Source organism: Carassius gibelio, chromosome B5 (genome assembly GCF_023724105.1).
Source record: "Carassius gibelio isolate Cgi1373 ecotype wild population from Czech Republic chromosome B5, carGib1.2-hapl.c, whole genome shotgun sequence".
Taxonomy (NCBI): Eukaryota; Metazoa; Chordata; class Actinopteri; order Cypriniformes; family Cyprinidae; genus Carassius; species Carassius gibelio.
The window spans coordinates 32830992-32858545 of NC_068400.1; the positions used below are offsets into that span (position 1 = coordinate 32830992).

A 27554-nucleotide genomic window follows, 5' to 3' on the forward strand; every position below is an offset into this window, starting at 1 on the left:
AGGCCTCAAGTCTTCTAGGTAAACCAGCCTGACAGTGTATAGTCCCTAAACACGTGACTGTGCTGTTGTAGTTCTCTCGCTCTCCTAATTGAACGTACAAGTCCTACTATGACGAAGGTTTAGCTCTTGAATATTAATGACGTTGCTTGGTTACCTTTTCTGCGGTGTTCAGTCAAGTAGCCTACTTAATATTCATAAGGCAGCCCTTCACCGTAGTAGGATTGGATAACGTGCTCGTTGGGGGGCAGGGCTATATTCACACACGGCGTTGAAGAGAGTGAGGACCGGTGGTGCATCCACAACCCGTGTGTCAATTCAAAACAGTCGGCATTGTGTACAAGTGCAAGTCACGCACACGGATGTACTGACCGTGAAGCAGTCGGGATACTTTGTACAAGCAGTTTGAAAGAGTAACTTTTGGAAGTTGAAGGGATTACAGTCGTATGGAGTGAGGTAAGAGCTCAGTTATCGCATGTCTTGTACAGGTGCGGACGCACTTTCGATAAATAAAGTGCTGGGAAGTATTTTCCCCGGTTTCTATAATGGAATCTTCTTTTCGCCCTCGAATAATGGTATACATGTTTTGGAATTGCGGTGAAGTTTTGCCGGGAAAAAGGAAGCTCCAGTGAAATCTTGTTTGTAGCCAGTTGACAGTCGCAGCTATGGGAACTGGAGAGAAAGCACAGTAAAAATGTTATTAGTATTATAGCAATATCCTCGTTTGCATCAGTTTAATCTATCTAAATAATTTCTGTCATTCGTGCTCGATTTTATTTAAAGTGGTGAAAACATTTAATGAATTTATCAGTATAGGTTTCAACTTTGACATCACTGGTTTTAGTGTAGTTTTTTTAGCCACGTAAGTTAGTGCATTGTTATTCATTATTGCATATTACTACAAATGCTGTTGCAATAACAAAGACTGTTTTCATGCACATAATATTTTGGGTTTATATTATTATTATTATTGATGTCATGCTTTAACCCGATTGCCATAACCAGATTAAGATAATATTCTGATTTAGAAAACTGAAAATTGTAATTTTGGAGAATGTAAAAAAAAAAGAAAATAAATATCCTCAGTAAATGAATACATGGGTATGTGTGAATATATGTTATGTACAAACGTATTTATGAATGGTTAAGCTAAAACAATTTGGCAGCAAGAAGGCTCAACCCTTCTTTCTTTCTTTCTTTCTTTCTTTCTTTATTTTAAACAAACACTGTGCTATCATTAAAAAGTGTCTCATAACAGTGGAAAAAATTGGGAAATTGTGTGGGGCAGTTGCAAAACATCAGATCTGCATGCAGTATTTATACCCTATATGTTTACTTGGAGCCTTCAGTGACTCTAAAACAAACCTTTCTCTTATCTTAAACTTTAACCTGTGTGAATTTGAATTAATAAGTGCATACAAGGAAGAAGACCCTTAAGATAAACTTTCTACCCAGACTATGCAGTTACAGTTTTATGGTGGTTATCACATTGTGACAGAGCTATATTACTCCTCGCTAATCAGACTCAAGTTAGTTGTGTCCATGCAATTGAAACTTCATTATGATTGTTGCCATCTAGCTAGCAGAGCTGTCATCAGAAGTGTTTTAAGCACTTGATTGTACAATGTTGAGGTTGCAGCCATGATTATGTTTACAGAATTTTAGATACACACTTGAGGCCATTGGCTGCATCAGAGCCAAACTGGAGGACGCAGAGAGAAGAGGGGGTGAAGGCATTGTGTCCTGGTAATCAGGAGCGATTTTAACTTCCTCCTTCTCCTGTTGTATCCTGCATGAATGGCATGGCCTGAGAGAGTCCCAGCCCTCACTTTCAGACCAGAAAAAGAGAAATAGGAGGGTCTGGCATGAAAGGCACTTTGAAGTGCGCTCCTCATCAGTCTTTGTCTCTCTTCTTTGCTCTGTTGAATACTGAGCAAACAGAAGCAACAAAAGAATGCTTCACAGGCCTACAGGGTAGCTAACGAATATCCCACAAGACTAATGTTAGACTAGTCACATTTTAGGCTTTCTTACAGAAAATGTTGTCTCTCATACATTTTATAAGCTGAATATAAGTTAAGCTTAATCAACAATGTTTGTGGCCTAATATTGACTACCATGAATAATTTTAATCCATTGTTAGTATGGTGGGGTATATTGTAGTATTGTAAACGTATTGCATTAACTATTCTTTTAAAGCCTAAACACTCTAAAAAGCTGTAAAACAGGTTATTTTTTCAGTGCTAAAATCATGTTGCACATAGGCTACACTTACAGTCTTACAGCTATATTATTAAAACAATACATTTTATTGGCTTTTATTGGCCCAGTTCACTTCCATCGTACTTGCCTTATTGTAAACCAAGTTTATTTATTTTTTTAAAACATTTTTTGGAGGAAAAACTTGAAGTTACCATGGAATATTATATTATTATTAAATAATAATACATTTTAACATATTGATGTTATGTATGAGGTTATATATAAGTTATAGATGCTATATATACTATTTTCTGTAATTTAATAACTTTTTCATAAATATGCAATAGAGCATTGCCATACTGAACCATTATGTTTGCATTAGGCTAGCTTTTTTGCATTGTAGTCAAAGTTTTAGTAATTTTGTAATGTGCTTTTTAAATATTTATTCATAAAAACAATATTTTATATATATATATATATATATATATATATATATATATATATATATATATATATATATATATATTAGGGGTGTAACGGTTCACAAAATTCACGGTTCGGTTCGATACGATACACTGATGTCACGGTTCGGTTCTGTTCGGTTCGATACGTTTTAGATACAGCAAAATGCAAAAACATCTCAACTTTTCAGAATGCCGCAAGCGCACCGCGGGTCATGTGACAAGAACCAACCAATCAGCTTCATCCTTTCCCGTAACAACGTTGAGAGCTCAGCCAAGATGAAGGAACAGCTGATCATAGTTGTATATGGATTGCAATTTTGAAATAAATTTAGTAGCAGAGCTACTGCAAGCGATTTTTAGAGCTGCAAATCCATTTATCCTTCGCTGAAATTTCCGTGTCTCATGGAGAGAGCACGTCATTGTTGCTCAGCAAAGACAGACGCCTCATGAGCGCTTCTGCCCGAGCGCTTTGGAAAGGAGGAGAAAGACGCGCTTAGCGTTTTCCATGCGTTTTTAGGCACGATATGTGAACGGCCCCTAAGGCGCTCGCTCACTCAGCACGCGCTGAAGGCTCGTTGCAAAATGTCGAATGCATTTAACAGACCAGAAATATAAGATCCTAAAATAACCAACAGGTCTGGTGTTTGGGTTGGATTCCCTGTAAGCTATAGTGTCTAAATGCTGCAGGGATAGTTTGCTGCGTGCATGTTTCTCCTTTTTTTCGTCTTTTCCCAGATAGTACTGACGCATATATCCCAGATATTCCCGCTGGTGTTTTTTTTTTTTTTTTGTATTCCCGCTGGTGTACCCTGTCATGTTGCAGATGCGACATACCGTTGTTTTTTTTTATCCACCACTCTCTTGCCATCACCATTATAGCTTAAAGGGAATCCAAAGTGCACCCAAACACCAGACCTGTTGGTTATTGGAGGATCTTCTCATTTCTAGTCTGTTCAACGCATTGGCTATTTTGCAACGAGCCTTCAGCGCGTACTGAGTGAGCGAGCGCCTGCTGAGTAGCCTAACATAAACATATAAGATGGTGTTTTTTTCTTCTTCGGGAGTGTCAGGGGCGTTGCCTGTTACGTTGTTTGGGTTATTGGGCTACCTTGTTGAACGCATATCATTATATTTCTCTCTCTCTCTCTTTTTTTTTTTTTTCAAATATAATTAATTACTCCAACGAACCGTTCGGTATACGTAATGCGTACCGCGTACCGAACCGAAAGCGTCGTACCGAACGGTTCAATACGAATACGCGTATCGTTACACCCCTAATATATATATATATATATATATATATATATGAACAACTAAGTTTCCTTTTTTAGACATTTTTGTTTTTATTTTTTAAATGCATAGAATGCAATGCATACATCAAAAATAAACATTTAATTATTACCGATTGTTTCTCTGACTGTACTTGTACTGTGAACAATAACAAAGTTGACAAAATGAACTTAGGGCGTTTAAGTGCCATTAATTTAGGGTAGCATTTTTGGAGCATTTAGGAGGCAAATACACATGGACAGGAACTTGGAACAAGAGAATCATGTCAGCTGCTTGCTCAGTGGAACATGAAGTAGCTGTTCGCACATATCTGTCCATACGAAGCTGTGATGATTTACTGAAAAAGAAATTTTCAGTAATTTTTTTTTTAAATTTATTACGAAGCTAAAATATCATTATCATACAGTAAGTTAATGGCTGTGCATTTAGAAATCTTATTCACGGCAATCAAACTAAAATGAACAAAGACTCAAATTGGAGCACATTAGGCTTAGGGACATGATTATAACATGTATTCAAACAAAAGTATCGACTGAGTATTCAGAGGCATGGTATAAAGTATCAAAAAAGTTGTGAATAATATAATAATTTGTATTATGGCTGCACGATATTGAAGAGAAATGTGATATGCGATAACTTGCAATGTTCGATATACAATCATGGGCTAATGTTTTGAGAGTGTAAAATAAATTAAAATGTAGAACGTTATTTAAAAACTGAAAATGACATAACCAGCATACATGTTTTCACATTCTTTCACATTATAAAGAAAGTATTTAATGGTAAAAGCCATTCACAACTTTTTTGGGCAGTAAATTAACTCCTTTGGTAGCCGTGGTATAAACTAAGCTGTTAAATAATCTGGTGGTATAACGGCCCTTCCATATCCGCGTGCGGTATATTTTCACATAATTGTACTGCCTGTCGTGGGTTTTCCCTTACATAGTTAACATACTTTATTTAACAGCATTCATCTCGACTAGCAATCACACTGAGTTAATGCTACATTAAATTGACCTTGTCCCGGGTGACGGTCCTCTGGTCTCTGAGTAGAGTGGATGTTTTCTGTTCTTTTTTTCCCCAAATTCCATTTAATTTTTTTCAAATTCTGTTTAAATTTTTCTGGATTCCATTTATTTATTTTTTTTTAATTTTTAAATTTAGAAAAGCTCCAATTTGAGTCTTGGTTCATTTTAGTTTGATTGCCGTGAATAAGATTTCTAAATGCACAGCCATTAACTTACTGTATGATAATGATATTTTAGCTTACTTATAAATTTCAATAATTTTTTTTCACCTCTTTTTCAGTAAATCATCACAGCTTCGTATGGACAGATATGTGTGGACAGCTACTTCATGTTCCACTGAGCAAGCAGCTGAGTTTTCAGAGAGCATTTTAAACATGATTCTCTTGTTCCAAGTTCCTGTCCATGTGTATTTGCCTCCTAAATGCTCCAAAAATGCTACCCTAAATGAATGGCACTTAAATGCACTAAGTTCATCTGTCAACTTTGTTATTGTTCACAGTACAAGTACAGTCAGAGAAAAAGAAATGCATGTTGTAAGACAATGAAAGTGTTTTTTGTACTTGCATGCATGTCAACCTATTGTTGGGGACTCCCAAAACCAAATATGTTGTTGCCCATAATAGGTCACTTTAAAGATAACCATGCTGTTTTGAACTTGTTCTGTGCAAAGCCATACCCATAACACACTACACTGAATCATTAAATGGTGCTGGGAAACAAACTTTTATAAGTTCTTGTGTATGTTTCACCCCATCACCAGACTTTAAGTGCAAGCTCAAAAACCTCATATTTATTGTTGCTACCATTTTGACCTGTTAAAGGTTATAATTGTGATGGATTTAAAGGTTACTCAGAGTGATAAAGAGGACATCTGGCATGTGTCAGTAGACTGCAGGTGGAATCTGAGTGAAGTCAGCTTGATTTCACCAAGAGAAACCGAAGCAGACACAGGTCACTCAGGGCACCTCTCTCTCTCTCTCTCTCTCTGTTCACTCTCTCCATTTGCGTTTTGCCTTTATGCTGTTTATTTGCTCCATCTTGTTCATATGGTTTGCCTGTGTGTTTTTATTTTAGATGTAGTTTCATGAAATCTATTTTTGTGTATGTGTGTGTGTGTGTGTGTGTGTGTGTGTTTGTTTTTAAGAGATGTTAGTTTAGTTGGTATCATAGAGTAAGTCATTCATAGGCTATTTGTTTTTGAAACAGCAAGCTGTGGCAATTACACCATAAAAGCCCTGATAACACTCCAAACCCCTTTAATGCCTTCCAGATAAAACGGAATTTGCTGGTGAGTGCAAGAGAGACAGAGATTGTGAAAATACTGTGTAATTGCTCTTTTCATAAAAAAAAAAAAAAAAAAAAAATATATATATATATATATATATATATATATATATATATTCATCCTGCATACAAGTATCTAGAAAGACTCCTAAAATATAATTTTTCCATCATTTTTGGACTGTGGTGGTTTAGATGGAGAGAAGACATTCGTTCCCAGAGTTTGGGGCCTGACTGGTTGGGATTGTGTAACAGTGGCTCAGTCTCTATCTAAAGGTCGATCACAGCTAATGAGTCTCTGAGCTCCTGGTGAAACCGTCTGACAACAAACATCTGTTTCATGTTTTCCTTATTTACGCATTCAGTCTTGCACACACATATATTCATATACAAAATACATCTGGGATATGTTCACTGGGAGTGTAGGACTAACTATTCAGCTTTCATGGTTTCTGTCTCACAGTGTGTTTGTGTGTGAGTGTATGCGTTATTGGATCTGTAGGCTGTATTGAGTTACAGCTGACGTCATCGTCTCATGAAAAGTCAGCCACTATGCTAGCATCTGTGTGAAAACAACAGACCGGACTCTTGTTTTTAATGTCACACAATTTACACTTTTTGTGATTCACACCTGTCCAACTTGTAGACGTGTAGAAAGAACTGATGTCTGAAACGCATAACATGGTGACCATGACCAAACCATTCCATTCCATAATAATCTCTTAAAAAGAAAGACTGCAGCTAAAACCTAGAATATTTTTACAGTCTGGTGCCATTAGAGAACCATTTCCACAAACACATTTTTTCTTTCTTTTTTTTTTTTTGGTTCTTTAGAAAACCATCTGTGTATGACAACCCAGTCACAGTCTTAAAACCTGGAAACAAGTCTGCGTTTTTTAGACATTTGGTTCCATTGATTGTCCCAAAGTCAGTGCTAAAATGTTTCTTGTTATATTTTATTTTACCGCCTTGTTTGTCTAAACATTATTTACACTCTTGCAAACCTTTCTAAAGTGAAAAAAAGTGACGTGACATACAGCCAAGTATGGTGACCCATACTCAGAATTCGTGCTCTGCTTTTAACCCATCCAAAGTGCACACACACAGTGCAGTGAACACACACACACACACACATACACACACACACACACACACACACACACACACACCCAGAGCAGTGGGCAGCCATTTGTGCTGCGGTGCCGGGTGAGCAGTTGGGGGTTTGGTGCCTTGCTCAAGTGAACCTAAGTCATGGTACTGAAATAGGAGAAAGAACTGTACATGCACTCCCCCCACCTACAATTCATGCCGGCCCGAGACTCGAACTCACAACCTTCCGATTGCAAGTCAGACTCCCTAATCATTAGGCCACGACTTCCCACTTCTAACTCAAACATTCTGAATTGTAGGTTTTAAAGAAAGAATAAATATTAGTTGTCTGAAACTTTGTGATGGTGCTGTTAAAATCATGCAACCATCGTTCATTTATGGCCAAACTTTCTTTCTTCTACAAAATTAGATCAACCATGCAGCACTCCAAATGCTCATCTAAAGCCCTTATGTGTAAAGGGACATACCACCTTCATGTCAATCCAGACTTGTGTGGTCTCCCGTGGACCACAAAAAAAGGACCACATTGATTTTCATTGTATAGATCAAAAAATAAGAAGTTGTTAACCTTTGAAGTATTTTAACACGTTGAAAGCACAACTCCACAAATTATAGTACACATCCATTCCACATGTGTCGTCTATCTGGCCCGGCTCTCCCAGCGTCAGCGGGGCTCAGGCCGAGAGCAGTTAGTTAGACCGAGAGAGGGCTGCGTTTTGATGGACGCTGTGTTCTGACATTTGGAGGATCAAAAGATTAAGCCCTCTGTTGTCTGCACAGCCATGTGAACATGTCCCAATTAAAAGGCAAGGTTTTTGTTCCCATCCCTCTCTGAGGATTTGGCCTAATTAAAAGAGAAGTCAGGTGACTCTATGAGTCAGCGAAATGAAAGGACGGACAAACAGACAGACAGTGAGGTTTCATTGTGATGCCCTTGTTTTTCATGTTTGTTTATGACTGGCCATAATGGACAGTCAAATACTCTTTCTCCAGTGGCTTTTTGTTGCTTGTGTACTATATTGTCTTTCTCCCTCTGAGCCAGCGTTCAGTTGAAATGTCATGTTTTGTTTTTGTGGTGAATAGACGTTTGTTCTCTCAGAGTTTTGAAAACTGGTTTCCACGAACTGTGCAGCGCTCGCATTAGAGGGTCTGTTCTGCTCGACTGTAGTTATTTGTACAGATGTGTTTGGTGTATTTGTGGGTGTGTGTCTTTGGTGTGTTTTATACATATGTACTTTCTCTTTTCAGGTGCCGGTGCAGTAATGGAGCTCAGCAGGGGAGAGGTGCCACTTTATGTGAGTCTGACAGAGCAGTCGTGTTTCCTTCTCTCCCTGTTTTTTTTTTCCAGATGTCCCGTTTCTCTCCGTTTAACTTATAAAATTATATTCTTTCATTATTCCTTTAGGATTTGTCCTTTCATTTTCTGACTTTACATACACATCTGTCTATGCATGAGCGAAAACTACTCTATTTACTCTATTTATAAACTATTTTGTTCATCCCAGTTTCTGCATTTTGTGGACAGCGTCTCTCATAATTGCATTTACATTCAATATAGAAAACATGAACGAAAAGTTGATCAAAGTCTAACACCATACAAACGGTGCGGTACAGTTTGTGTTTTCAGTTGCTCATTACCTTAGTCTTGTGAAATTGTCTGTTTGCAAATAAGTACAATTGTGTCTTAAAGAGACGTTTTGTGATCATTTACTCATCTTCATGTCAATTCAAACCTGAAAAAATTATTTTTTTTTTTGGGTGGACTATACCTTTAAATCACGAACCTTTTCAAAATTTCTGGGGGTTTAACCTTCATGGATATTTATTATTATTATAATTGTGACAGAGAACAAAAGAAAATGCTTTCTCTAAGCCCTAAGGTTTGTGACCTGACTTTCAACTTTTTCAACCTGCTGTTATTTTATTTTTCTCCATTCATTAACTTCCTTAGATTATTACTAAGAAAACGTTACAGTCTTTTTCCACCTTTTTGTAATTATTTACAGCTCTCTCAACCTGAATTTCTAATGAAATGGCTTAAATGACATTTATATGTGTGTATTTGGCAGCCTAGTTTATGGTAAGTCACTTGCAGTATATACAAGCCATACAGTTAAAACCATATTTGCTTGATCAGGGATTCAAACCCATGACCTTTGGCATGAAAACATAATCTAGTTTCTTATCTACAAGTTTTTTTTTTCTCTCTCTCTATAATGCTTTACCAATAGTTTTTTTTTTTTTTTAACAAATTGACAGAAGCAATTCTGTTAGAGAAACCTGCGTCACTCCTTGCACGTTTCAAACCTGCAACCTTTTTATTACTAACCCAAAACTTTGAGACCGTGTCTACAGGAGTAAATGTTTGAGAGGTGTTGATCACTGGACAGGAGGCTGTTGTGAGTTCTGAAGCCCTTTTCATCGTTTGCTGGCTCAGCTGTATAATCACAGTGTGTGGGGTGAACGAGAGTCGCACAATCCTTCTCTGTGACCTCATTATGAAAGAGGGGCACTATGTGTTAGTTGTGTAAGCTTTTGAAGGTGTGTGTGACTGTGATGGGGATAATGTGTTATTGTAAGGGGATATGTTGAGAGTTATAGCAGACTTGTATAGTGTCAACTCTCAACTCCCAATGCGGCACTGAAGACAAACAGTCTCATTCACTCAGAGCTAAAAGCAATTAGTGTGTGTATGTGTGTTAAATGCTTTCAAGTGTTCTTAGGTATGTGTTTTTTCACTTTCAAAGATGTGATTCTTGATCAGTAGGTTAGTCTGAACAAATGGTTTATATATGAACCAAAGGCCTGTATTTTTTTCACACCAAAATTACTCTAATGGCAAATTTACTTGTCGTTGCTTTTGAAAGAAGTCTCTTATGTTCGCTAAAGGCTGTATTTATTTGAACAAAGTCAAAAAAATAGGCCCATGGCATGAGCTTCTTGGATGCGAGTTTACACATGAAGAAACAGACAAACGCTGTAGTCCTTATGGTTGAGTGTAACAAACTGCTGTAGTGTCTTCGCTGTTGCCATGACTTTATAAATGAAGTGAGTGGGTGTGGACATTATTAACTGAAGTCATCATGACCGTATTGTATGTGCTCCTTCAGTAGAACTGAGTGGGTTCTGTGTGTGTGTGTGTATGTGTGTGTGTTAAGCATGGCCCTGTGTGCCAGGGTGTGTCTGGATATTGTTGGCCAGCCCCGAGTCTCACCTGTTGTGCAGAGCCACGAGGAATGTTTAATGAGTCACAGTCAAGGAGAGCAAGTTTCAAATCACTCGGTAAAGGTCACAAGAAAATAGTCTCAGCCTCAGACGTCACGCCCATGGACCGTTGGCTGAACGTCTGATGGCACACAAAAATGGAAACACTTCAGGAGTTTCAAAGTCATCTTCGGATTGGTTGAGTTATAACAGATTTCCGTGAGACATGTGTGTCACATTCTTTAACGTTCCACCTGGAAACAAAGATGCCATGATGCCAAACCTCACTGAAGAAGAAAGCCGTCGTGTTTACTACTGTGAAGATGAGCGCTTATCAGGATCAACTAAACGCTGATCCAACTGAAAGTATGCTAAATATTTATAGTTCGCAGCATAGAAACTTTAAAATATGTCAGAGAGTTTTACACACTGGTCTGTTAGTGTGGGACATTTCCAAGCCCTGAAACGTGATGCTGAAATTAAATGAACTATGATTGGTTGTTTGATATGTCGGTCAAATGGCCTCATGGATGGGCTTTGCCAATGAAAGCTGCCATGGATTCCAGACCTTCAACATTTTTGCAACAAATTTGCATTTGAATGTGGATTTTCTTTTTGACAGCCCTAGTGGAAAGAAAATTACTATGTCTGTGTACCGGAAAACACTGGTTTAGCTAGCAGTTGGTTGTCTTAATATTCAGCCTTCTACATTAGGTGGATTCGGAGTGTTATGTGATGGGGGTCATGACTGGCATGACTCCTTCAGAAATTGTAATTTAGCATACGCTCTTTGATGTCTTTGGAAAGCTGCAATCTTGCGAGTCATGTTGAGTCCATAGGGGACAATTTGGACAATCCTGTCATGTTATTTCTGTGTTCTGCTTTGGATATCAGTTGGAATCGCAAGGAAGGCATTTCCTCAATGAACACATGAAACTCTGTTCTAGTTAAACACTTACCTGCAGATGCAAACATTTCAGATTAAAGGAAAATAATTTTGTGCTGATGTTGACCTAAATAAACCTCCCTATTTTTGTATGACACATATATAAAAAGATGTTATCAGCATTCAGCACTTGCTAGCTGATCAAATGACTCTTATGGATCGGCCCTGTGTGCTAGTGCCTAGCTTTAATGACCTAATATTTGACTAAATATATTGAATGTGACGTCCACTAAGACTTGTTATTATGCTTTGTCTTTGAATCTTGTTTATTTATCCTCTTTATTGCTTTAAAGCATAACAAACACTTTTTTTTGTGGTTTACCTTATCAGATGATGTAATTTCATAATATTAATTAGGTGAAAATCCTTTATACTATTTTTACCCTCATTTGGAGCGATTAGTCCAGGTCATACGCACTCCCACAAAGATATTCTGAGATATTACATTCTTTGACATTCCTTCTCTGTTTTGTTGGGACAGGATCACCATGATCAAAGAAAATCAAACCGGCCATTATCTCTAATAAAGAGGATATTTCAAGAAATACTATTTCAGCTCACTAAGACGATTATGCCTTGCACAGTGTTCATATTTCATAGCTAGTCAGCTTGAGCTGTTTGTTTAGGTAGATTGTCTTTTAAAAGTCAGCTACTATCTATACATATTGGGTGGTTAATGTCAACTAAATATGTATTTTATGTATTATTTAATTATCTGATTAATAATGGCTTAATATTAATGAAAATGAATGGTCATCACAAGCCTCTAATGTCTATCTGCAATTTTTTACACACAGAATTACTGGAACACATAAACAGTCAGTCAGAAATAGCATTCACTTAATTCTCATCCCTCATACAACAGTTTAATGCTCATGACAGAGGAGTGATTCTACATTAATCATGAAAATAATAGTAGGTTTACTATGGTTTATAATAATGGTACTTCACATCCATGATGAGTCATGTAATTGACTGAACCGCCAGTAAATATGTCACAATTGATGTGTTTGTTTCTGCTTTTAAATCTTTGGTACATTGTTCAGAAACTAACTCTACTGGTTAGAAATAGAAAACATTTAAACAAAATTGCTCAGACCTTTATCACTTAGAGTTGCACCTATTTCTGAATGCCTAGACTAAAATGGATTTATTCCAAGTCTTTAAAAATTGCTATATTTTGTTACATTTAAAGGGATCAAATGATGGAAAGACTGAAGTCTCAAACCCAAAGAGATATTCTTTGTAAGAGTTAAGACTCGTTCACGCCTTCCTTAACTGCCTCATTCAAACACGCCCCCACATGTCTATGCCATGATGTGGGAAGATTTGTATAATGCATAATGTTTAATGTGTGTTTCGTTACAAAAGAGAAATTACTTTGTTTGGCTTTCCAAAAGAGTACTCGACTAGAAATCAGTGGTTAAGTTGTATTTACAACACTGTTCTAGAACAGTTCAACACACACATTCAGATTTGTGCAGCGCATTTTATGGAGGACTGCTTCCTGATCCTGGGAGACTAGACTACAATCCCAGCTGTTCTGACTCAAAGTCTGTAAGTATGTTTACATATTTAAAGGCTTTACCACTGACGATTCAAATGCGAGTTTTAAGCAGTGTAGAGTAGCGCTTGTTGATTGTCGTTTCTCCAATCACAAATGCAGACATGGTTTTATGTTTACGCGGTGTGATGCAATGCGTAAAAGGACAGTATAAGTCATATTCAATATTGTCCCCACTGGTTGCAACAAATGCCTCGTTTATAATAGGTTTTACTTTTTTTTCCTTGGTGCGCCGGTGTGCTGATACAGCATGACAGTATATTAGGGGGCGTAACATTTCCATCACACGCTTGAGGCATTTGGCCAATCACAATGCACTGGATAGCTGGCCAGTCAAAGCACACCTTGCTTTTCAGAATGATGAGCTTTGTAAAAATCAATGTGTTTCAGAAAGACAGGGCATAGAGGAGCAACAATTGTGTACAGTATGTGGAAAATAAGTGTTTTTTTTTTTTTACAGCATAAACACATTTTATTACACTATATACACCAAACAATGTTCTTTTTAGCGACATCATATGACCCCTTTAAATGTTGTGTATCAGTCTAGATGATCTTTCTAAAAAGATTTTAAAAAAAGACATGACACTACTGAAAGCAATGCTTACCTAAACATGCATTTGGACAGGAATCCTGTTTGAACATGAGAACCCATACACACCCTTCTCAAATGGCAGTGGTTAGGTCATCGTTAAGGAAACACACATGCTGTCCATAGGGACCAAATTATTAGCGAGGTGTTTTTCTTCCAGGAACTAGTTTGCAACCAGGTGCTGGAGACAATAACATCCCCTCATTGATCCAAGAAGTAGCTGCAGTAATTCAGCTTCTGCTCTTTTCTTCATTTATAAGCCAGCATGACAAGAAGACTAAACAGGACCAAATATACACTCGCTAACTGCTCCGTTCCATCTATTGCATACAATATTTGAAATATAATCATGAGCTTTAGTAAATATTGTTGATGAGACTATAGCATAATTTTCTAAATCAGTATTTTTGGCTCGTTTTCTTATAAAGCAGCTGTATTCCACTTAAATGTCCAGTTATTCATGTCACTCTTATGATTAATCTTGTCTTTTGTATTTGTCTAGTTTCCAAATAAAACAAGAAAATAATCAATTAACTTTCTTGAATTGTTATTTACTTTACTGGATTATCTAAAAATGGAAAGTACCACACGAGGATTTAAATAGAAACCATTTTTAAACATGACTCATGTTGTGATGTAAGATTTTGGCCACAACAGTACCCATAATGTTTGCAAGCTGAACTCAAGCTGGATCTGTTAGATTAAGGATTTGTGAGTTTTACTGCTCTGAAACGACAGCAGGACTGTGTGGGAAGAGAGAAGAACGCTGTCAGTCTGCACAACTGATAGACAGGGTGAAGAAAGAAATGAGAGGAGGAGCAGAGAGAATCCCTTGCTCATCATTCATCCCTATGCATACTATACAGAGCCTGAGAAAATAGGAGAGACCTTACCTTTCCCTCATTCACACACCAAACCTGCTCTGTATCCCTCCTCTCTCCCTCCATCAGTATTTCTGCAGGGCCTCTTAAATGAGAGGAAGTGAGGGAGACGTCTGGTGAAGGAAGGCAAACAATCAAACGGGGGCTTTTTGTTGAATGGAGGGAGAAAGAGAAAAGTGCCTTGTCACACACATGCCTCCGGCGAGACTGAATTTACTGTTCACCTCCCTCTTTTACGGGGTGTTTCTTTGATCCAGGGTCTGTTTAATGAAATCAGAGCATGGAATTATGGGTAAATTTCAATGGACCGTGTGTTGTTAAGCGCGTGTGAATGCCTGCATTGATGATGAATGATTGTGCTTATGGATTTGTTGTTTTTTGTCTGCTTGTGTTGAAATACACAGTGGTCCTCTATTCTTTTAGAATAACTTTCCATGCTTCTGGAAGTATTTTGTTTGAGATTTTTTTTGGCTCTTTATTTCTTCTCATGCATTTAGCACACTTGTTCTTTTGTTTATTGTGTTCATGCCATTCTGTAGTATGGTACGGTATTGGACATGAATATAAAGATGGTAACACTTCACTATACAGTTCATTTAATAGCATTCAAAAAATGTATCATGTCATGTTAAATTCAAATAGCCATATACAGTATTTGCAAAGTTGTTTAAATATTCGTGAACTATTGATCTGTTAAACATCAGGCATATAATATTTGTAATAACAAACTACTGGTAGATATTTACTGAAAAAAATAGAGTTGAGCACCGTATGACCTTATACTTTTGATAATGAGTCCAGCCTCTGATTAATCACCCCTATTACTCTGTTTAAACAATCTAAAAATCAGCAGTTAAGACTCCCAATATGAAATAAACAACATTTTATTAGTTTCCCATATTTGAACTTCACTTGGTACTTTAACTTTGTTTACACTTCCTTTTAGAATCTTATTTCAGAGTAAAATAATTGCTTCACAATCGGGTTCAATACCAGCACAATCAGTTCATTTCCATTTGTCTCTCGTAGTGTCAGTCTGACGGTACTGTTGATCTGCAACATCTGCATCTGAAACCAGAAAGACCCAGCCCAAAGCTCCCTCTCTCTCTCTCTCTCTCTCTCTCTCTCACTCACTCACTCACTCACTCACTCTTACACACACACACACACACACACACGTTTACTTTGCTGTCTAGATGGGGATATTGAATAGACTCCGTTTGTTTTTGTATATACAGCTAGTTATAAATGCTATACCCTAACACTATAACCAACATCCTAGTACTAACCTAAACAGAAAACTTTCTGCATTTTTACAATAATTAAAAGAAAACATCAATTACTTTATTTTCATACAGTTTTTACAAGAAGACTTCTGGGTGCAAGTTTGTCCCAAGGATATGGTTAAGTAGGTACACCTTTTCACAAAATGTCCAATAGCATTTTGCAGTAACTACTTAAGTTTTCTGTGTTACAATCATGGTTCAGTCTAAGGCCTTAAGAGCTGGGCTGATGTGTGGGTGGGCGGGTTTTTTTTTTCTTTCTTTTTTTTTTTTGCTTTAAAATTTACATCATGATTTGGCTATGTCCTTTGCTGTGGTATAACCAAATATCCATGCAAATAAGTCTGTAGAAGAGGAGCCCAGTATTATTCAGTGAACAAATGAAAATGGCTGGAGATAATAGAGAACATTTTTATATCCTCCTTATTCATCAAACTCTGCCAAATCAAAGACATTGGTGGTCTGGATTACCCAACTCAACTCTCATATGGTCTCAGTCTTCAGTGTACTTCACCACTGCAGTTCCAAACATCATATTAACAGCATTAGCAAGCTAATATTAACAAAAACAACAAGAATCTCTGTCGTTCTTCTCTCTTTGTCATTATTTCTCTCTGTTTTGGTTCATTTTCATCTTCGCTAATGTAAAATTTCATTAAACTTTATTTGCAAAAACTTTTTAAACTTTTTTTTTAAAGATTTGTCTTGGCTTTAAAAATATATTTTTTGGACAAATTCATTCTGGCATATGGTGTGTATCATAATGTGGATGTAATTGTCTTTCTCCCAGGGTCAGGTGGAGGTCTGTGTGAAGCTGCAGGTGTCGCCGAGTGTTCAGGAAGAAGCCGACTACTTTGTGGTCCTTCTGGGCTCGTCCCTACACCATGTAACCAAAGCTCACAGGGCCGAGGATCAAGGCTCAGTTAAATTCACTGTGCCTGGTGAGACACTAAATAAATCACAGAGCGTAATAGATGTCTATAGAGCGATGATTTTCTTTGAATGTGTAAAGGCCTGCACGATTGATAACTATAACGATAACTATATTGGCTGGAAAAATTATTCCAATGCTATTGTTGCTCTGTGTTGTTGTTATTATTATAGTTGTGGTGTGGTCTTAATTATTTTTGTAGAATAAGAAAGATTATTAAAACTTTTTATAGTTGTAGTTACCTTCATGCTCACCGTCCTTTGTGTGAACAGGACTGTAAGGGGATTTCCTGTTTACATGGAAAAGTATAGTTCTGTACAATAGTAGCGCTTGTTTGTATATGTTGAGGTGTAATGAATAAGTGTTTCTATGGAAACAAATAGTCAGAAGGCAACAGATACCTGAAAGAAACAGTTCAGGCCTAAAACATAATGAAATAGAAATATGAGCTTATGTTACCTGATCGTTTTATAAGTGTCAGTAAAAACAAAAATGAGCCAGTGCCTGATTTCTTCCTATAATATAAAGTTCCAGTGTTCATAACATCCTGTTTTTGTATTTTGCCATGTGACCTGAATCAAGACCGTAACACAAGACAATACTGTGATGTACAAATATTACCCTAGTTTTTAGTCTTTCAGACATATTACAAGACTTGTCCATCCTTCAGCAGCCTTTGGTTTAAGATGCTGTGAAACAAAGCTAAAAAACAAAAAACAAAAACAAAAAAACAAACCTGACCCTGGCTGTGAAAACCCAGCTAAAGTCATTTTTTTGTGTTTTACTGTTTTCTACATAAAATCGTTCTTCATAAAGATGAAGAACATACTGTGAAAATATAACCTTTATATATTTAATATTGACTGAGTAAGACCATGTCAAAGATTGAAATCATAGTGAAATTAATGGCGAAATCAAACTTTTATGCTTGTTATCTCATAATAAGATTTTGAGACTTTAGCCTGGATTTCACAGACAGGGTCAAACATGACCAAATGTAAAAAGTAGACCAAGCATCTGTCGGGGAATGTTGAGGGAAACAAGCAAAATAAAGCAAAAACAGTGCGTTTTACACAACATGATCAAAATGTAGTTCATGATGAGCAGATGGAAGAGGTATCATTTCACATATTTGAACCTTTTTCACCTTTTCTCCATCAAGGCCACGATGTTCCAGAGAAAGTATCTGTGGAGGTCTACTGCTGTTCGAGGGACAGCAGGAGTCCCACCAGCCTCCTCTGCAATTCAGGAGAGCTCTCTCTGGAGTACATACGGGATGAGGCACAAGAGGTGGCAGAGCAGCTCGTGAACCTGACGTCCAGCAGCTATCAGGAAATCCTAAGGAAATTCTGCCCAGAGAAAATGTTTGCATCTGAGACTAACCAGACTGGCCAGCCTGTGACTGATGGGGTTTGCGATCCAAAGGAATTATTTCGATTGGGAAGTCTAGCAGAACAGGGGCTCAGTATTTATGAACAGGGGCATTTCAGCCAGAGGGAAGCCTCGGGAACATCAGAGTTTAATCCAGAGCACAGATGCACAGTGGGACAACACAGTGCAGTTGATGAAAAAATCACACAGGCCCTGGCTAACTTGCACTTTCTGGGATGGGACAGCCAAGCTGGACAGGAGACGCAAGGTCAGTCAGTTTCACTTCGTCTTTACTGCTAACCTTTATTTTATTCCTGTCTACTACACTAGATTCTGAACATTATGTACAAATAGAGTGGGCAAAGTCTTCAAACAAGTTAGTTATCAGAAGAAAGTACACTTCTAAGCACCATACCCCAGGCTGCCATTAAATTCATGTGATTTATGTTTTGGAAACACAGATCACCTTTCTGAAACATTTAGAGCCTCTTGTGATCTTTACAGATGTGCCATTGCCATTTAAGAAACCGCTTGAATGAACTGTATGAATTACATTCTGATTGCATTAGCCATGTGGGTGTATAACTAACTTTTGTTTTGGACAGGTTTAGATGTATGGAGCTCTTCACCATGTTTGTTATGGCTCGTTAGTGGAACACAGGATTCAGTTCAACAGCACTTTAGTTACAACTGAGTAACTCTAAGTAATAGTGTTTTGGGTTCACTTAAAAGCTAGACTTATTAAAGAGAATGGGTTTAGGGTCCTGAGCCAATGAATCTGTGCATTATATATATATATATATATATATATATATATATATATGTGTGTGTGTGTGAGAGAGAGAGAGAGAGAGAGAGAGAGAGGGAGAGAGAGAGAGAGAATGGCTGACACAAAAATAAAAGATTAAGATAAAATAAAATAAAAAACATTAGGGATTTTTAATCCACATATTACATTATTATTATTTTTTTTTGTGCAATGGGGATTTCCAATTTGAGGAAACACTGTTGCGTCAGAGCAAGTTATCAGGATGAGTGTTAGGAACATGCTGCTCATGTGACAGACAGCCAATATTAACAAACAGCGATATAGACTAAAATAGTGCACAATAATTTGACTAGTCTTGTTGGCCAGAGCACAGTTTCAGCTATAGCTGTTTAACTCCTGGAACTTTGTTCATGGAATATTTTATTTCACATACATGATTTATGTTTCTTTAAAAGCGTTTTAATAGGTGCTTTCAGTTTGAATGATATATTGAAATAATTCATTAAAATATATTTGTGTGTATTTACTTCTTTCCTTTATGTTGGCTTCATTTAATTACAGTAGAATTAGGAGATTTTTCGGAATGAGGAAATCTTACAAAAAATAAATACAATTCCTATTGGTCTTTACATGCATATTGATAATAAGAAAAATGTTCAATGCAGAATATTCTGGAATGAAAACATTAATGCTATATAGGTTCTTCCTATTGAATATAGCAATATTTTAATATGGACAGTAGATAGATGTTTTTTATAAAAATAAAATGTGTGTGTGTGTAATACAGTGTAGTGTAGAAGTTGTCATGGTCTGGAGTTCTGTCTAAGTGAGAATGGATACAGTGCTCGTTCCATCATGGCACATTAACTAATTTCTTGAACAGTGAGAATGAAGAGAGATTTAAAGAATGTCTCTAGAGCACACAGGGCCCCTTACATAACACTAACGATTGTTTGCGGTAAATTGCACAGCTGAATTAGCGTTCATTTCATTGCTTTGTCTGAAGAACAGCGTGTCAGCTTTGATTAATGACAGCACTCTTTACCAACATTCTTGTTGTTCTCAGGGAAAGTAACAGCAATTTATCTCTCAAGTGTTACTGCTTCTTTTAAGTGTATAAAAAAACCCTGGACGTTCACTTATTGGATAGGAATATGTTTATCTAATCCTTTAAATTAGTTGCATTCCCCTGAAAACTTTTGTTGTTGGCACAGTTTGCTGAGAAAAACCGCTTTAGCATGCTGTACTTTAGAAATTTCACCAACAAAAATCAAGCAAAAGCAATCCTTTATATCTCAACCAAATAACTGGTTCGGTTTCTGCAACTTCTTGCAAAATATATAAGTGACGTGCTTGCAGAAAACTGAGATCAGTGTGATTTGGCTATGGAAATGTGGCCTTACCTCGCTGACAAATCAAAACAGCAGTTCGACTACCACTATCAACATAAGCAAAGAGTCGTAGACATCTGTTCAATCAATTACTGCGCATGTGTGTGCAGTGTTTTACAAACACACCGGTGTAGTTTAAAGTCCCCTCATTAGTTTGTCTGTCAACACTCAGTAACTTGTGCTCAGTTCCACTGAACCAGGACAAAGAAATTATCCCACACCTATTCAAGGCTTTATCCACTTGATTCTTTATGTCCTGACCCGCCCTAATTTAATTCATACTAAGATGAACGGATTGTTTATGATGAGTCTACTTGATGAAAATCATTTTAAATTTGTGTTTGCTGAGTATCGTTATAACCTGATGAGCAGGTTCAACACATTCTATATCTGAGGCTCATGCACACTTATGGGAAACACTTATACAATGAAGAGGAAAACCGAAAGGGTGCCATATTCATTGTAGTTTGTAGGCCAGATTGAATAAAAAAAAATCTTTAAATATTCTAAAAGGCTGACTGGATTCCTCCATGGACCATATTCAACCCTTGGGCCCTGTCTTTGACACCCCTTTATTATACACCTCATAGAGACCATGTGCAAAGTGCTTGCTGTAAGTGTTTGTCACCCTACAGCATGTTTATGACCAGATGTGTACCACACAGAGATTAGCTGTCTGTTTGAACTCTAAACCATCAATGTGGATGTCAACAAAGGCATTTCTTTTTTAGACAGCATTATACCTATCAGTCTGCTGCTTGTTTGCACAGAGCACAAAGAACAGATGGGCTCGCATACAAACAACAAAACAACATTTTGTGTGCATTTTAGAACTTTTAGACTTATATGGCAAATGGGGTTCTGATTTTTTGTAGTTGTGGAGATTTTATTATTATTATTTAAATATATAAAAAGTATTAGAAATTGATGTGTGGTTTAATATACTGTATATTCCTCAATACAAACAATATTTATTGATGGTGAAAAAAGATTAATGGACTAAACATGGGGGTGGAATTAAAGAGAACTTTGCCATGCATCATTGAAAAGCATGACACACTCTCTACAAATTACAATATCATGCCTACACATAGGGGTGGGTGATATAATGCTAGACACTATTAACTGAGAAAGAAAACACATGTGTAACAGTATATTGTATCCAGGCAGCTCTTAAAGTGATAGCAGTCTAATATTCCTGATGTCTTGTCATTCATCATGTTAATCAAACAAAAATAAAAAGAAAGAAGATCACTCACTGCACTCGAGTAAATCGAGTAAATTTGTGACTTTAATAAGAATAAATATCTTTATATAACACCGTGTAGAATATGCTGTGTTTTTATAAATTCTATTACTTTATACAATGTATGTAGCATTTCTCATTGATTGGTTCTACTGTAGTTCTTTTTCTATTAAGGTTATTATTCTTATTTACTCACTGTTTTATTCAGTTAACTTGAGTTTTTTTTTTTATTTATAAATTTTTAAATTTAGGCTAGTATTGTTTTTTTGTGATATTGATACTGGTGACAAGAATTATGAAATTGCAAAGGTACCAAAATGTTGATATTGTAAATACCTTATTTAAAGCAAAAATAATTATATTGTGATCCATAGTTTTGGTTTTAGGTTTTGATCATATTGCCCACCACTACCAACATTACTTTTATGCTTGTACACTTTATGAACTAATTTTTCAAAAAAAAAAAAACAAAAAAAAAAAAAGGAAAGGGAGATTTTTTTTCTTTGTATATTATTGTATTTGTCAGTGAAATTAAATAAATAGAAAAATGTTGTAAATATAAAAAAAAAAATCTACTATAGGAAAAAGTTTCCCAAGTCTGATTATTTATCATTCTCTCTTTTAGATCCCCATTCCGGGGCAACGCCTCTACATGTGGCCATACATATGGGGTTCCCCCACCTCAGTCACTTCCTCTTCCAGGAGTCTGAAGGTCAGAGGATGGTTCCCATAGTTGACAAGGAAGGCCACAGTCCTCTCACGCTGGCTCAGAAGCACGGAGACCCGACGCTCATCAGCGCTCTAACAGAGTGAGTCACTCTGTCCTGCCTGACACAATACACTATAATTAGATTACATGTTAAAAAGCTCCTTTAATCACTGGTGTGTCACCGCCGTCATTGATCCAGTGTACAGTAGGGGCTGAGTTTCATGTGTCTTATGACTTTGTTATGACCAGTCCCTCGAGTTGCAGTGCGTGGAGGCCAGTGTGGATGTGTCAGATTTGGACAGACGGCTCTAACCAGCTTCGTATCTGCCCTGTCACCGAATCTATTAGTCTGACTGTGAAAAACAGCACACATATAAATGCACAGCACAGTATCCAGCTGTACAGAGAGAAGAGCCGAGAGCCAGATGCACTTGCAAGGGTGAGTCTGCATTGAACACAAACTTCAAGGAAACGCTTTCTTTTTTTCCTGTCTAAAGTAGAGCTATATAAAAAATTTGGAAATCGCATGGTCATTGTTTGCAAAAGGAGGGACTGAGAAAAGACAGACAACAAAAACAGAGAGGATCAAATTATTTTTACCTAAATGTAGTGGTTATTTATAGCAATAAAGACAGAAGACGATAACTCCTAAGATGAGCCTTAACAGTCTGGTTTAAATTTATTGACTTTCATTGTTAGTGACTCTCTATAAATCTTGGACATTGTTTCATCTCTGCCTAAAAAGCAGAGAAATACAGAAAAATAAGGAACAGAAAACTTTTTTTTGCCTAAGCTTCACAATAAGCTTCTCTGATTATTTCTGCTTTTTACTCTTATAAAGTTTTACCAGTTAAAAGGAAACTAATTAATTTCTGTGCCATTACAGAACATTATAGTAAAACTGATGACAGTTTTTTTTAGATTGCTTTCAAATACAATTTTCAAACACTGCCCCAATTTGCTGGTGATTCAAATCAAATGTCCATGGTTCAGCTGGTTAGCATAGACTTGTTAGCCTCTGCTGGTAAATGCTGTAAATGCATCATCTAGACCCCACTGACAGAAAATGATCTGTGTATTCTGAGTAAATATATGATATAATATTCATTTTATTATGGATTAAATATTTGATATGCTTACAATATGTTATGGAAGAGAATGTGTTTCAACTCTCCATGTGAAACAATCCCCAGTTTGAAATGTACCTCTCAGCTGTCCACCCCCTCTTCATTTTTCATCATAAACCTCTGATAGCAGGTTAAAGGAGAATGGTGTGGGAAACAGAGTTTTATGAGTCTATAAATGACTAAAACGAAACTTTTATTGCAGTTTACAGTATCGTTTACAGATATTGCTTTGAGCAGCAGACTGGTATTTCTCATATAACAACTGCTGGCAGACAGAACAAGATTACTAGAGATTACAAGTGCTGTAACTCATGTACCTGTGATGCTTCTTTAAACTGTTTTTATAAGTAATTTGACATTGTTGAATAAGGAAATGTACAGTACCATTTAAAGGTTTAGGATTGGCTTTTAAATATTTTTAAAAGAAGTCTCTTATGCTCATGAAGACGACAATTATTTGATTAAAAATACAGTAAAAAAAAGTTATATTGTGAAAAAATATTTGTAACAATCCTCACATTTTTCTATTTGAATGTAATTTAAAATGTAATTTATTCCTTTCACTTTTGATTTATTGCATCCTTGCAGAATAAAAGCATTAATTTCTTTAAAAAATCTTTCTCACTCCAAACTTTTGAATGTAGTATATGTCCATTTAAAAATAAGATTTTTAAAATGCTTCGTTGACCTTGTGTTTTTTAGATTTCCAGAACATATGTGTATAAATCCATGGGAAAGCTTCAATGTTTAGTCAGATTAATTACACCCATTATGTGAATTATTCCCAAACCAAAAAGGTTGATCAGCAATCCACTTCATTCCAAACAGTTATTCCACTGCTGTCAAATGCAAATGTGATTCTGTATCAGACCTGACGGTTTAATATGTTACAGGTGGGACGACTGAGTGAGCCGCCAGAAGAGAGCATACACAGATCTGATATATGTGACACAGGTAAGCCAGAGCTCATTTGTATGCATTTTACCCCAATACACACACTAAAATGTCTGTCAGTGTTGTTTTTTTTTTTTTTTTTTTTTTTTTTACCCTTGTTAGCAATAATAAACTTAATCTGAACTATTAAAAAAAAATTCAGCAACAGTCTGGGATTACACCTAATATTTATATTTGTGGCTTTCTGGAAAGTAGATTTAAGCCGTGTGGTGGGAATTCAAACTCCACAAGATCATTTCTGGCCATAATGTCCATATTATTATTATTATTATTCACTTTATTTTAGTCCTCCTGTCTTGGGTTTATTTTATGACTAGTTTCTATATTTTGCTCTCGCCAAGGTCTTATCACGTTTCATCCTGCTGATGTGATAAATTTTCTTCTCTTCTGGCTCTCACTTAACCTCAATCCTCCTTCTGTTATTCCACTTTCTCTTTTTCTGTTTGTCTTTTGTTCCTTTCCCTCTTCTTGACCCCAGCTCTCCCCACACCCGACTCTCTCTCTCTCTCTCTCTCTCTCTCTCTCTCTCTCTCTCTCTCTCTCTCTGTCTGTCACTGTGAGTTAGGTCTGGCAGGGTTGTTAGAGTACATTGGGTGAATTTGGCTCAGTCAGGAGGACATTGTGGTAGAATGTGGGATGAGGAGTACACATACACTAATACACACACATACACAGAGCAGGCTTTGTGAGGGACCTCCGGCTGGTTTCCCAAACATGTCCAGTATGAGGAGACGCATTCCTCCTGGGTGGGTCGAGAGACAGAGACACTAAATGTTTGGGAGGGGTAAGAGAGGGCAAAATGAGAGAAAAAATCAGCCTATAGTTTGACAGATCAAGAAGGAACGGCGTGATGTAAATGCTGTAAAGAGACACAGAGAGATTGCCAGCTTGTCGTGTTGACAGCAGGAGCCTCAGCGGGTTTAGCCTCTGTGACCCTGTGAACTTAATGTGAAGAAACTTCCTGTCACTGCTTACCCTTTTGATAGGTGTCTTGGTTTTCCAGCAGAAAGGCTTGTTTGTGCTCAAGTTGGCAATTGTGTACAAGTGGAAATCTGTTTTTGTGTTGTATTTGTTTTTTTCTGCTCCTCAGATTTGAACAGCCAGCTGAGAATCGAGGATGAAGCCCTGGTGGATAGTGTGAGTGGAGTTATTTTTGTGTGTGAGTGTGTCTCAGTCAATTCCTGGAATCAGAAACACGATAATGGATCACTTAGTCTTCTTCAGACCTGCCATATGTGTGTTTTTCTGTTTGCTAATGGACAGATGTTTGTGCCCGTGTTCTTATTTCGGTCTGTTTTCGTTCTTGAAAAGGGCTGAATTGTGGTGTATGAGTGTGTTTTTCTCGTCTTGTTTGTCAGGTCTTTGAAGAACAGCTTGTTCTCTGTCTGGATGAAGAGGACGAAGATCTAAACACATTTAACTCAGGTATACATGCGTGCGTCCAAGGAATAGTTCTATTTTCCACAAAAATATTATCCAACACAACTGTTTTAAACACTGATAATAATGTTGAACAGCAAAACGGCAGATTAGAATGATTTCTGAAGGTTCATGTGACCCTGAAGACTGAAAATTTAGTTTTGCCATCACTGGAATAAATTACATTTTAAAATATATTAAAATAAATATCAGTTATTTTAAATTGTAATAAAATTTCACTATATTGCTGTTTTAACTATTTTTAAAAAAACAAATGCAGCCTTCTCTTAAAAAATAAATCTGATGCAACGTAATAAAGCAAATGTACAATTAAAGCAAGTAAATGTAATGCTGCAATCAACACTTTTCATTCATTTCACATTGCACTTTAATCATAACAGTCGTAATAGATCTAGTGACCACAACTACAAAGGTATTACTTCTATGAAATGAAATTGAATGCATACCTGTGGAATCGTTAATCACAGGTGTTCAACTAATGAAGATCTTCAATGCAGACAAACGGTAGCATTTGCAGGTTTGGTTTCAATTGAGTGTAGATGAACAAATCATTCAAACAGATTCATGAACCAATTCAGACCATTTTGCCAACATGTTTGATCATGAGAGGGGCTTATTGAATATGCAAAAGCCATGAATTTTCTTATTGGGCTGATGTTAACTCAATTTACTTTGTTTTTCACTTTAATTTAAAAGGACTCTTTTTGGTTAGAGCAAAATCGTGTTCATTCAAAACAGACATCTTGTGTTTTTAAACATACTCTGTGTATTACAAGGACAATTACAAAGTAGGAGGCACTGGCAACTGAACATTACCATCTAAATGAAATTGTGCAGACCTTCTGTTCAGTTTTCATTGAATAGTTTCATGTTTTTGCTCAAGGGGAAAAAGCGTCTTCTGTATTGTAGGCACTGCTATTGCTCTTAAAGATCTGCTGTCCTTGGTTCAAAAACTACAAAATATTTATTAAATATATATATATATATATATATATATATATATATATATATATTTTTTTTTTTTTATTGGACTTTTGGACGGGAGAATTGTAGCTCAGCAAAGGAATCCTCAAGGTGGAACTCTTTTCTTTTGCAATGGCTTTGGCCCCTTTAACCCAACCACCCACACAGACATGCACATTCACAGTTTCAACTGTAAAGTGGAGGCAGGAATGTTAACAAGCTTAGATTTTTTAACTTGCACAAAAGCTGACATTTAAGATGATGCTTTAAAATTGAGCACATCCTACAGTGTTCCTCATCTTAATACAGATGCTTTCACCGATTACCCAGTTACCTTGTTCATGCGGTAAATAATTCCCAAACAGCTCTATGTTTCGTATATTATTGGGGTCTTTGGACAGATTTGAATTTAGTTTGGTTAAACCTTGTTTTGTTGCCCATAACTTTTGGAAAGCAGTAGTATTTACCCATGATAATGATTATAAAAGTATATTTTTATTGATATATGACTATTTATTCATTCATACTCGCATACAGTACGCAACCCATTCTCTTCATTTGAGCTATACTGAACTATCATTCCCTTATTTCTCATTTTAAAACACAAACTCAGACTCTCACACACAGACGGTTAGCCACTAACAACTCTGGAGGGAGGAGAGAGCTGGGGTTGGAGCCCAGATTTCATGAGAGACTGAAACCGTTACAGTCCACAGAAAAGAGCAGGCCGACTGGAAGCAAACCTTTTGGAGGTCTCTATTTAAACTGAATGGACAATTCTGCTGTCAGAGAAATAAAGGAATAAGAGCAC

The 27554-nt window shown here is 36.7% G+C and overlaps 1 protein-coding gene across 6 annotated transcripts in view; it reads left to right on the top strand.

Annotated features, from left to right (window-relative positions):
* Nucleotides 1-240: 240 nt before the first annotated feature.
* Nucleotides 241-27554, top strand: part of LOC127957994 (rho guanine nucleotide exchange factor 28) — a 56355-nt gene continuing 29041 nt past the window's right edge. For 2 of the 6 annotated variants that reach the window (XM_052556763.1, XM_052556765.1), the window contains exons 1-9: nucleotides 257-453; nucleotides 8621-8667; nucleotides 16633-16783; nucleotides 17936-18412; nucleotides 22176-22359; nucleotides 22509-22698; nucleotides 24280-24340; nucleotides 25431-25477; nucleotides 25699-25765. In XM_052556763.1, coding sequence (XP_052412723.1) covers nucleotides 8635-8667; nucleotides 16633-16783; nucleotides 17936-18412; nucleotides 22176-22359; nucleotides 22509-22698; nucleotides 24280-24340; nucleotides 25431-25477; nucleotides 25699-25765 — 1210 coding nt within the window. In that variant the 5' untranslated portion in view covers nucleotides 257-453; nucleotides 8621-8634. Of the gene's footprint in view, nucleotides 454-8620; nucleotides 8668-16632; nucleotides 16784-17935; nucleotides 18413-22175; nucleotides 22360-22508; nucleotides 22699-24279; nucleotides 24341-25430; nucleotides 25478-25698; nucleotides 25766-27554 lie in introns of all 6 variants that reach the window. The other 4 variants (XM_052556762.1, XM_052556767.1, XM_052556764.1 and 1 more) reach the window with 4 other exon arrangements.